Below are 13,108 nucleotides of genomic sequence, written 5' to 3' on the forward strand. Positions count from 1 at the left end.
TGCACACCCAGCATAGGACAGCTAGGCCAGTCAGGGCACCCTGTCCTTGGAAACATTCAACTCTAGTTGTGATTAATCATGTCATTGGTTGTTAATGTCTTTGTTCTCCACTAGAATGTAAACCTCATCAGGATAGGGAATGTACTTTATTCCCTTTTGTCTTGTGCACCGCTGTTTTGTCATTGCAGCTTCACATGCTTGACACTTTAACAGGCATGCCATAAATATGTGTATGGATAAATATGAGAATAAATGGGACAGACATTGAGCCTGGCTTTAAGGAGAAATTTGTTAGTCTATGAGGTTGGCATCACAGGTAATAAATAGAATGTAAAGCACCTAGCAGTTTATCAGAAAAGGTGAGTATTTGGGTGAAAGCAGCAGGAGGGAGGCTGTTAAAGACGCATCAGACACTGTAGCTGACTGCTGGATTGGGGTGGGGAGGGGGCAGGAAAGCTAGATATGTACCGGAGAAGTTTCGGGATTTTTTAAACTACGTTTCTTTTGTAACTTAGTTCTTTACCTATCGACTAATTTGGGGAATTCTGACTGGCTGTAGCTTAAAGATATAGCGGTTTGAGTTATTTCTACCCTTTTTTTCTCCCGGGCTAGTGACACTCCCCAAGGGACAAAAGGACTGAAACTCCAAGTTCTCTAAAATACTGGCAGGGAAAGGGTGAGAAAATGCCGGAAGCAATAGCTGCCGGCCAGAGGCGCTGTTCCCCGGACAGCCGACTCGCACGCTGGCCCCCTCCGCTCCGCCTGGCCCCGCCCCGCCGCGTCAGGAGGGTCCCGTAGCCTGCGACCCGCGCCCTGATTGGCTGCGTTGGGAGCTCTAGGGCGTGTCTGTGGGTTCCGCGAAGCGGGGCCGGAGCTGCTGAGGGGAATTGGCTGGCGGCTTGGTACCCTGGCCCCTGTTCCCAGGCCTCGGGAGAACGCCAGGCTGCGGGGAGCCTCGGCCTGGGGAGGCGGGTAGGACGGAGCCAGAGACCCGGAACTCGCGCCTTGTGCAGAGTGGACGCCGACAGGTGAGTCGCCCCGGTCCTGCGCCCCTGGGGGTGATCGTCTCCGGCCGCACAGCGGCCGAGAGGCTGGAGTCGGGAGCTGCCCACCGTGAAGCCAGACTTCCCGCCAGCTGCTCAGCTCCGCCTGGCTGGCTCGGGAGCTGGGTGGACGCTGGGGCGCGGCAGGTCGGAAGTTTCTCTGGATATGAGCGCAGGCCCCACATGATGGATGTGCGGCTTTCGATCGCTCCCCAGTATCCTCTGCTTTGGGCCCTCGTTTTTCCTTTCTTACAAACATTGGGGTTAATTTGAAACTGTCAGCAGGTCGTACATGTTATAAAAGTAGAAGTTAACTGAATTACCGGTGTTTGTCGAGGGAACCGTGTTATGAAAATTGTGCATATTACAGAAGTGGGTTTCACTCCTCAAAAACGCTTACGAAACATGAAGTATTAGAAAATAAACCACGTTGTGATTTAGAAAACATTTACCTGGATCATTGCTATGTGCAGAGCACAGGGCTAAGAGCAGGACTCAGCTAAGCTGTTGGGTTTGAATCCAAGGTCTCCCCTTTATTAGCTGACCAACCTTGGGCTACTTTACGTGCATCTGTTAACTCATCTTTAAAATGGGTTGCTGTGGTGGTTTAATGAGTTTCTGAATGCTTTGTCATTTATGGTATTAATTAATTTAACCTTCACAATCACCCAGGATGTAATCTTCACGAACACCTAGTGATGCCATTTTCCTGGTGCTTAAACTGAGGCACAGAGAGGTGAAGTGACTTCCTCAAGTCACAGCACAACTAATGACCAGGAATTAAGCCCAGGCAGCCCACTACATTAAGTTGTAGTGAACTTGGTTTGTCATTGAGTTTCAGTTGACAGATACTGATTTTGTTTCTGTGGACCAAGTTCTTTGCTGGGTACAGGGGATAAAGTAGAAGAGCACGCAGACCCTGCTTTCCAGGTGCTTGCAATCTGGTGCAGGTTGTTCATAGACTGCAGGGTGCTCATGAACCCTGCTAAAGTCTTTTGCAAAATGTGAGTATGGGTCCTTTTCTGGAAAAGAGAGAGAGTGTGGCTCACACCGTGTTCTCTGGTGGGTCTGTGATTCAAAGGTATGAAGAAACATTTTAGCAGAAAAGCTAGTATCTAGCATAATGCCTGACACACAGAATGAGCCAAACAAACAAAAACAAAAAATCTGGTTGAATGAATGAAGAACTTACAGGAGTATAAGTGCCACAGTAGGGTCAAGAGCAGGGTGCTGTGGAAGAGCACACATGAAAGTCACCTGCCCAGGAATGCCTCCTAGAGTCAGCAGTGCCAGCCAGGTGAAAGGTAGGGAAGCAATTCATTGGAACATGGCAGTAAACGTTTCTGCCCTCACGGAGGGTGAGACAGAAACCACTCATGAACAGCTGCAGCTATGACAAGTGGCACATAGGAACAGTCCATGGTGATAAGAGAGCCTGTCAGGGGGACAGGAAGCCTCATCTATTCATGAAGGGCAGGGAACTTTCCCTGAGAAAGTGACACTTAGACCTAGGAGTTAGGAGCATTGTGGGCATAGGGGTTAGCCCTCAGTCTTCAGAGACCCAGTGATGGGAACAGGTAAAGCACCAGGGGCAGAAAGGAAGCTGGTGCAGCTGGTGTAGGCAGAGGGGGACAGGAGATTTGGGTGGTGACAAAGCCTAACACAAAGAGGCCTTGCAGGCCATGGTAAGGCTTTTTTACTTTGTGTCTTTATCCTAAAGTGCCATCGGAAAGTTATTGCAGGGAGGTGACAAGATCACATTTTGAGAAGAAGCTGGAAAGAAGCCCAAGTGGATTAAGAAGCCCCGGATGAGGACAGGATCTCTGGGGAGAAACTCTAAGGTAAGAAGAGGAGAGGGCCTAGAACCAAGCCTTGAAGATGAGCCTGCAGAGGAGACAACTAAAGGACAGTCAGGAGTGTAGGAAGGAAGGAGGAGAACCAGGGGAATGGGAGGTTTTGGAAGTCAGGTATGAGTATTTCACAGAGAAAGTGGTCACCTATGCTGAAAACTGCCGGTGTCAAAAGAGGGAGGAACTAAAACTACTCATTGGCTTTAATCACATGAAAGTTGTCTTTATGGGAAGTTGTATACATAGGAAGAGAGGAAATGGAAAGAAAGAAGGAGCTGCAAGAATTAACCTGAGGGGAAGAGAAAAACGGGATTTTAGTTGGAGGGGCAGTGAGAGAGCCACTGAGGTGAAGGGTGGGAACCTCAGAGAGGAGGATGCAGCTGAAGGAGTGAATACATGAGAAAGAAGGGCTCTAGACACTTCAGGCCAGAGAGGCTGGGATCAGCACGAGCAGGAATTACCCTGCATGATGAAAAATGTCATTGTAGGGAAGGGGAGATAGCAGAAGGTTTATGTTTGGTATGATGAATTGCACTCCTTTCTTTGTACAAGTTAGAGGCAAGGATATTGGTTGAGAGTGAAGGAGAGAATGGGTGTCAGGGGAAGCTGGAGGTCTGAGTTGAGAAGATTTGACATAGTTGTTGGGGGATGTGAAAGAGTGAGTTGACCAGAGATTGTTTTAGGATGGTCTGGCAGAGGGAGCCAAGTAAACAGCAAAGGCCGGAAATTAGCCACCTGGCTCATTCAGGGAATTGCAAAAATAGTAGGGGAGTGAGGACAGAGGCTAGCTAGAAACAGAAACTACATTAAATACAGTATAACAAAGGAGGCATCACAAATCATGGGGAAGGAAACGATTGTTCAAACATGGTGCTTAGAGATAGCTAACCTATTGATAAAATCTATTTACATTCTTAGCTCACAATCAGAAATTTCAAATGAATTAAAGGAGCTAGCTTTTAAAATTCAAACAAAGGTCAGGTGCCTTCAATGTGGCAGAGGAGTAAGACGTGGAGATCACCTTCCTCCCCACAAATACATCAAAACTACATCTACATGTGGAACAGCTCCTACAGAACACCTACTGAATGCTGGCAGAAGACCTCAGACTTCCCAAAAGGCAAGAAACTCCCCACGTACCTGGGTAGGGTAAAAAAAAAGGAAAAACAGAGACAAAAGAACAGGGATGGGACCTGCACCTCAGGGAGGGAGCTGTAAAGGAGGAAAAGTTTCCACACACTAGGAAGCCCCTTCACTGGTGGAGACAGGGGGTGGGCACGGGGGGGGAGCTTCGGAGCCACAGAGGAGAGCGCAGCCACAGGGGTGCAGAGGGCAAAGCGGAGAGATTCCCACACAGAGGATCGGTGCCGACTCTCACCAGCCTGAGAGGGTTGTCCACTCACCCGCCAGGGCGGGTGGGGGCTGGGAGCTGAGGCTTGAGCTTTGGCGTTCAGATCCCAGGGAGAGGACTGGGGTTGGCTGCGTGAATACAGCCTGAAGGGGGCTAGTGTGCCACAGCTAGCTGGCAGGGAGTCTGAGAAAAAGTCTGGAACTGCCTAAGAGGCGAGAGACCATTGTTTTAGGGTGCGCAAAGAGAGGGGATTCAGAGCACCGCCTAAATGAGCTCCAGAGATGGGCGCGAGTCGCAGCTATCAGCACGGACATCAGAGACAGGCATGAAATGCTGGGCTGCTACTACAGCCACCAAGAATCCTGTGTGCGAGCACAGGTCACTATCCACACCTCCCTTCCCGGGAGCCTGTGCAGCCCGCCACTGCCAGGGTCCCGTGATCCAGGGCCAACTTCCCTGGGAGAACACTTGGGCACACTTCAGGCTGTTGCAATGTCACGCCGGCCTCTGCTGCTGCAGGCTTGCCCCACATTCCATACCCCTCCCTCCCCCCCAGCCTGAGTGAGCCAGAGCCCCCTAATCAGCTGCTCTTTTAACCCCGTCCTGAGTGAAGTACAGACGCCCTCAGGTGACCTACACACAGAGGTGGGGCCAAATCCACAGCTGAACCCCAGGAGCTGTGCAAACAAAGGAGAGAAAGGGAAATCTCTCCCAGCAGCCTCAGGAGCAGTGGATTAAATCTCAAGTGCACATGGAACATTCTCCCGGGTAGATCATATCTTGGGTCACAAATCAAGCATTGGTAAATTTAAGAAAATTGAAATCGTATCAAGTATCATTTCCGACCACAACGCTGAGACTAGATATCAATTACAGGAAAAAATCTGTAAAAGATACAAACACATGGGAGGCTAAATAATATACTACTAAATAATGAAGAGATCACTGAAGAAATCAAAGAGGACATCAAAAAAATACCTAGAAATAAATGACAATGAAAACATAATGACCCAAGACCTGTGGGATCCAGCAAAAGCAGTTCTAAGAGGGAAGGTTATAGCAATACAATCCTACCTCAAGAAACAAGAAATGGGACTTCCCTGGTAGCGCAGTGGTTAAGAATCTGCCTGCCAATCCAGGGGACACAGGTTTGAGCCCTGGTTCGGGAAGACCCCACATGCTGCAGAGCAACTAAGCCTGTGCGCCACAACTACTAAGCCTGCTCTCTAGAGCCCGCAAGCTACAACTACTGAATCCCACGCGCCTAGAGTCCATGCTTCATGACCAGAGAAGCCACTGCAATGAGAAGCCCGCCCACCACAATGAAGAGTAGCCCCCGCTTGCCACACTAGAAAAAGCCGGCACGCAGCAAAGAAGACCCAAAGCAGCCAAAAACAGAGAAAGAAACAAGAAACATCTCAAATAAACAACCTAACCTTACACCTAAAGCAATTAGAGAAAGAAGAACAAAAAACCCCCAAAGTTAGCAAAAGGAAAGAAATCATACAGATCAGATCAGAAATAAATGAAAAAGAAATGAAGGAAACGATAGCAAAGATCAATAAAACTAAAAGCTGGTTCTTTGAGGAAATAACCAAAATTGATAAACCATTAGCCAGATTCATCAAGAAAAAAAGGGAGAAGACTCAAATCAACAGAATTAGAAATGAAAAAGGAGAAGTAACAACTGACAATGCAGAAATACAAAGGATCATGAGAGATTACTATAAACAACTATATGCCAATAAAATGGACAACCTGGAAGAAATGGACAAATTCTTAGAAAAGCACAGCCTTCTGAGACTGAACCAGGAAGAAATAGAAAATATAAACAGACCTATCACAAGCACTGAAATTGAAACTGTGATTTAAAATCTTCCAGCAGACAAAAGCCTGGGACCAGACGGCTTCACAGGCGAATTCTATCAAACATTTAGAGAAGAGCTGACACCTATCCTTCTCAAACTCTTCCAAAATATAGCAGAGGGAGGAGCACTCCCAAACTCATTCTACAAAGCCACCATCACCCTGGTATGAAAACCAGACAAAGATATCACAAAGAAAGAAAACTACAGGCCAGTATCACTGATGAACGTAGATGCAAAAATCCTCAACAAAATACCAGCAAACAGAATCCAACAGCACATTTAAAGGATCATACACCATGATCAAGTGGGATTGCAACGATTCTTCAATATATGCAAATCAGTCAATGTGATAAATCATATTAACAAATTGAAGGAGAAAAGCCATATGATCATCTTAATAGATGCAGAAGACGTTTTCGACAAAATTCAACACCCATTTTTTGACAAAAACTCTCCAGAAAGTAGGCATAGAGGGAACTTACCTCAACATAATAAAGGCCATTTATGACAAACCCACAGCCAACATCATTCTCAATGGTGAAAAACTGAAACCATTTCCACTAATATCAGGAACAAGACAATGTTGCCCACTGTCACCACTATTATTCAACATAGTTTTGGAAGTTTTAGCCACAGCAATCAGAGAAGAAAAAGAAGTAAAAAGAATCCAAATCGGAAAGGAAGAAGTAAAACTGTCACTGTTTGCAGATGACATGATACTATACATACAGAATCCTAAAGATGCCACGAGAAAACTACTAGAGCTAATCAATGAATCTGGTGAAGTAGCACAATACAAAATTAATGCACAGAAATCTCTTTCATTCCTATACCCTAATGATGAAAAATCTGAAAGAGAAATTAAGGAAACTCTCCCATTTACCACTGCAACAAAAAGAATGAAATACATAGGAATAAACCTACCTAAGGAGACAAAAGATCTGTATGCAGAAAACTATAAGACACTGATGAAAGAAATTAAAGATGATCAAACAGATGGAGAGATATACCATGTTCTTGGATTGGAAGAATCAACATTGTGAAAATAACTATACTACCCACAGCAATCTACAGATTCAGTGCAATCCCTACCCAACTACCACTGGCATTTTTCACAGCACTAGAACAAAAAAATTTCACAATTTGTACGGAAACATGAAAGACCCCGAATAGCCAAAGCAATCTTGAGAAAGACAAACAGAGCTGGAAAAATCAGGCTCCCTGACTTCAAACTATACTACAAAGCTACAGTAATGAAGACAGTATGGTACTGGCACAAAAACAGAAATATAGATCAGTGGAACAGGATAGAAAGCCCAGAGATAAACCCATGCACATATGGTCACCTTATCTTTGATAAAGGGGTCAAGAATATACAATGGAGAAAAGACAGCCTCTTCAGTAAGTGGTGCTGGGAAAACTGGACAGCTACGTGTAAAAGAATGAAATTAGAACACTCCCTAAAACCATACACAAAAATAAACTCAAAATGGATTAAAGACCTAAATGTAAGGCCAGACACTATAAAACTCTTAGAGGAAAACACAGGCAGAACACTCTGTGACATAAATCACAGCAAGATCCTTTTTGACCCACCTCCTAGAGAAACGGAAATAAAAACAAAAATTAAAAACGGGACTTAATAAAACTTAAAAGCTTTTGCACAGCAAAGGAAACCATAAAGACGACGAAAAGACAACCCTCAGAATGGGAGAAAATATTTGCAAATGAAGCAACTGGCAAAGGATTAATCTCCAAAATATACAAGCAGCTCATGCAGCTCAGTATCAAAAAAACAAACAGCCCAATACAAAAATGGGCAGAAAACCTAAATAGACATTTCTCCAAAGAAGATATACAGATTGCCTTCAAACACATGAAAGGATGTTCAACACCCTAATCATGAGAGAAATGCAAATAAAAACTACAATGAGGTATCACCTCACACCAGTCAGAATGGCCATCATCAAAAAATCTACAAACAATAAATGCTGGAGAGGGTGTGGAGAAAAGGGAACCCTCTTACACTGTTGGTGGGAATGTAAATTGATACAGCCGCTATGGAGAACAGTATGGAGGTTCCTCAAAAAATTAAAAATAGAACTACCATACGACCCAGCAATCCCACTACTGGGCATATACCCTGAGAAAACCATAATTCAGAAAGAGTCATGTACCACAATGTTCATTTCAGCTCTATTTACAATAGCAAGGACATGGAAGCAACCTAAGTGTCCACTGACAGATGAATGGATAAAGAAGATGTGGCACATATATACAATGGGATATTACTCAGCCATAAAAAGAAACAAAACTGAGTTATTTGTAGCGAGGTGGATGGACCCAGAGACTGTCATACAGAGTGAAGTAAGTAGAAAGAGAAAAACAAATACCATATGCTAACACATATACATGGAATCTAAAAAAAAAAGAAAAAAATGGTTCTGAAGAACCTAGGGGCAGGACAGGAATGAAGACACAGACATAGAGAATGGACTTAAGGAAACGGAGAGTGGGAAGCTGGGACGAAGTGAGAGAGTGGCATGGACATATATACACTACCAAATGTAAAATAGATAGCTAGTGGGAAGCAGCTGCATAGCACAGGGAGATCAGCCTGGTGCTTTTTGTCCACCTAGAGGGGTGGGATAGGGAGGGTGGGAGGGAGATGCCAGAGGGAGGAGATATGGGGATGTATGTATAGGTATAGCTGATTCACTTTGTTATACAGTAGAAACTAACACATCATTGTAAAGCAATTATACTGTAATAAAGATGTTAAAAAAAAAACAGGGACTGAAAAATAAATTTCAAACAAAAATATAGAAGCAAATAGGGATGAATTTTTATCTTTTCATCTGATGCATAAAAGCAGTAGGAATCCTAAAGGAAAGGGAAACTTCCTTGATCCTTTGACCAATTAAAATTAACCGATTTGTCCTGACACATGCTACACAGTGTATGAAGCTTGAAGACATTATGCTAAGTGAAATAAGCCATGGTCACCATTCCACAGCTAACCTGATTTTCTATGGCTTCACTAGGGCAGTCACATGGCATTCCTCATTTTACCTGGCTGAGACTTATTTTAATTCTAGATTTATAAAAAAGTTTTTCACATAATTCTCATAAAAAAGCATACATTTATTCACTCATTTTAGAGAAAACAAATTCACTGACTTATTTTGATAATAGTTATTTAGCAAAAGAATATTTACTCTAAAATATAAAATTAGAGTTGACACCCCTCCTTAAAAAGTATTTGCTTCAGCTAAACATCAGCTTGAAAATGTAAAATGTTAAAACAAAAAAAAGTGGGTGTGTGTAAATAGCGTATGTGTCCTAAACCTGAACGTATCAGAGTTGAAAGGGAGTGTGTGTCAAAATAACATTTGAGGTTTGTGAATCTTTGAACTCCTTGTGGTTTTGCTACTGGTTTGTAAAATGGAACTAACTACTGCACGAGGTTGTTGCAAACTCAGACAATGTATTTATAAAGTTTAAGATGTGAAGCAGTGTATTACAGTTACTTCATCAATTATTTAAGAGGCTCTATTTAATATACTCCACGAGTTGTCTAATTTAAGTCCGTTTTATTTCCATGCTTACTACTTACAGCTCAAATTTGTGTTTGTATTCTGAAAGTCAACACCCTTTATGTTAAAAACCTGTATTTTCTTTGATATAGGTATGATGAGTACCTTCTGAGTCTCAGGATGGTGGGAATTAGCCAGTGGATTGCAGGCATGTTGTGGAAGTTGCTGATGAGATCCCAGCCCTGCAGGCTCTGTTCTTTCAGAAAGATGCTATCAGCTCCAAAATACACACCTTTTCTAGCATCCTTCACCTATACAACTGATAATCAGTCAAATAGAGAAAATAAAAAGACAGTAGAAAAGCTCTATAAATTGTCAGTTGACATCAGGAAAATTCGAAGATTAAAAGGATGGGTACTTCTGGAGGATGAAACCTATGTTGAAGAAATTGCAAATATTTTACAACAGCTAGGTGCCGATGAGACTGCTGTAGCCAGTATCTTGGAACGCTGCCCAGAAGCAATTAAATGCAGTCCACCTGCTGTTAACACCCAGAGAGAACTCTGGCAGTCGGTTTGCAAGAACGAGAAAGAGTTAGTTAAGTTAATAGAACAGTTTCCAGAATCTTTCTTTACTGTTCAAGACCAGGAAAACCAGAAGCTGAATGTCCAATTCTTTCAAGAGTTGGGATTCAAAAATGTGGTCATTAGTAGGTTTTTGACAACTGCATCTAATATTTTTCACACTCGTATTGAGAAGAATAAGCAAATGATAAATGTTCTTCAAGAGAGTTATCTAAATTTAGGTGGCTCTGAGGTCAACATGAAAGTTTGGCTACTAAAATTATTAAGCCAAAACCCATTTATTTTGTTAAATTCTTCTGCATCTATAAAGGAAACACTAGAATTTCTCCAGGAGCAGGGTTTTACAAACTTTGAAATTCTCCAACTTCTCTCCAAACTCAAAGGATTTCTGTTTCAACTTTGCCCAAGAAGTATACAGAACAGTATGTCCTTCTCTAAACATGCTTTTAAATGTACTGATCATGACCTGAAGCAATTAGTTTTGAAATGTCCTGCCCTTTTATATTATTCCGTTCCAGTTTTGGAAGAGAGAATTCAGGGATTATTGAAAGAAGGAATTTCCATAGCTCAGATAAGAGAGACACCAAAGGTTCTTGAATTAACGCCACAAATAGTACAGTACAGGGTAAGGAAACTGAATTCCTTAGGCTATAGAATAAAGGATGGATATCTAGCATATCTAAATGGAACAAAAAAAGAGTTTGAGGCTAACTTTGGTAAAATTCAGGCCAAAAAAGGTAGGCCATTATTTAATCCTGTGGCACCACTAAATATTGAAGAGTAACTTGCTGACTGATGCTTCTTTTTATCAGTGCTGAGTAAAACCGAGTAGCAAAAACTTAAGTGATTCAGGCATATTGTGGGCACCAGTAATTTTAAGAACCTACTTAGCTTCTGAGTTGTGTTTAAATGACCTCTAAGTAGAAAATCTCTCACTTAGTTGCTGTACTTAAAAATATAAATTGCATTTATTTTAAATAAAGTTTGTAATTTTGACCTTGAGCTATTTTAAAAAACTATTAAATGGTCTATCAGTGTGATATTTTATAAGTGAGTAATTTCTAAGAAACTGACAAGTGCACTCCATTCAAAGTATGGATACATTTTTACTCATATAGCACATTTCACCTGGGATGCAGACCCAGCCTTCTTTCTCACCACCAGCTCTGAAACATCACTCTACTATGGTGTGAATTCTGTAGCTTAGTGTTTAGTGAAACATTAGCAAACTTCTAATACATTTTTGTGGAGAAAGTTGATTTCATCTCCAGGTTGGAATATCTTTGAGAACCAAGTATTGCCCATCAAAAGGAATAATTAGAGCTTATTTGTGTGGTTTAAAATTGACTATTTTATCTCATGAAACACTTTTATGTGCATTTATTACTTTCCCCTTTTTATAGATGAGGAAACAAGCTTAGAGAGCCATCCAGCTGCCACATGCCAGAGCCCAGATTTACTAAGATCTCTCTTCTGTTCAAACCCTGTGAACAGAAAAAGGATTGCTTATGAGTTGGCATAAGAAAAGTCACTCCTACCTGACATGCTAAAAGAGTACCAACTACAAATTTAGGGATTTTTATGAAAACATCTCTGTAAAATTCCTTAAATTTGAAATGATCTAATTTGTATAAACTTTCTGAAAATCCAGGTCTGACTGTAAAATATGAAAGGTAAAGTGTGTGATGGTTGGTACTGATTTTAGTTAGGTTTCAAGTTCCAATTTCTAAACTTTGTTCCAAGATAAATATTATGCAAAAAAGACTGGCTCACTTTCAGCTGTGGAGTTTGAACTCTAACAAATACACAAACAATTAACTCTTCACACTCAAACATCTGCGCTATGTGTGCGTGGCCTTAAGTGATGAAAAAATTATGAAAAATGCAGGCCACATCTTCACTCTATTCCTTCAATCAGCAAATGCAGGCAACTCTCACTCTCCACATCTGTTAAGTTCCTTAGTTAGGAAAGCGAAAGGTATCTCTGTGCAGCACCTACTAAGTGCTGGGCACGTTGTGCTTTACAACTCTAAGAGCTGAGTACCACTTTATTGTTCTAACAGATGAGGACATTCAGGCACAGAGAGGGTAAGTCACTTACTCAAAGTCACACAGAAATGTCTGTTCAAGAGAAAGCATGGCAGCCAGTATAGTCGGGGCAGAGTTAAGTGATGGGAAGAGTGACACAAGATGAGCATCACAGGTCCATCTAAGGAACAGGATCTCATTCTAAATGTGATGGGAAACGCTTTGGCAGATTTTAGTTTATGCTGACGAAATTATCAGCAGTGCTTTCACCCTCAAAAGTATCTCAGTTTGGAATACATTACACATTATATGGTCACCTTGGTAGTTCTATGTTAGATGTCAATTTTGAGATGCCTACAAGAATCTGAGCAGAGATTTCAAATAGAAAAATGGTGAAGTCTGGAGTAGTGAGAAATCAGGACTGGAGATACAGATAATCAGGGATCATCTGCATATCTATGGTATTTAAAGCTATAGCTCTGGGTGAGACTGCCAGAAAGAAGATAGATTTGGAGTAGTGGCTGACCAAGCCTAGAAAGGATTGACCAGAGTAAGTCTGCCAAGAAAAGAGGGCATTTTCAATAATATTGAATACCATGGGGAGGTCAACTAAGATAAGGAGAAGTGACTAGTGGATCTGGCTAAAGGGAAATCATTGGTTGGCCCTATCAAGAGTGATTCTGGGGGATTCCCTGGTGGTGTACTGGTTAAGAATCTGCCTGCCAATGCAGGGGACACAGGTTTGAGCCCTGGTCCAGGAAGATCCCACATGCTGCAGAGCAACTAAGCCCGTGCGCCACAACTACTGAGCCTGCCACGAGCTCATGAGCCACAACTACTGGAGCCCA

The 13,108-nt window shown here is 42.4% G+C and overlaps 1 protein-coding gene across 1 annotated transcript; it reads left to right on the top strand.

Annotated features, from left to right (window-relative positions):
* Window positions 1–863: 863 nt before the first annotated feature.
* On the top strand, window positions 864–11,234 carry MTERF2 (mitochondrial transcription termination factor 2). Its single transcript, XM_030856165.2, has 3 exons — window positions 864–1,028; window positions 2,764–2,884; window positions 9,801–11,234. Exon 3 carries the CDS (start codon window positions 9,829–9,831, stop codon window positions 11,014–11,016), a length of 1,188 nt encoding a protein of 395 aa, XP_030712025.1. The 5' UTR covers window positions 864–1,028; window positions 2,764–2,884; window positions 9,801–9,828; the 3' UTR covers window positions 11,017–11,234.
* Window positions 11,235–13,108: the final 1,874 nt, after the last annotated feature.

This window comes from Globicephala melas, chromosome 10, assembly GCF_963455315.2.
Source record: "Globicephala melas chromosome 10, mGloMel1.2, whole genome shotgun sequence".
NCBI lineage: Eukaryota > Metazoa > Chordata > Mammalia > Artiodactyla > Delphinidae > Globicephala > Globicephala melas.

Bases quoted from the DNA above. Each gene is read 5' to 3' on its own strand.
- MTERF2 (XM_030856165.2), top strand. From the start codon at position 9,829: ATGGTGGGAATTAGCCAGTGGATTGCAGGCATGTTGTGGAAGTTGCTG.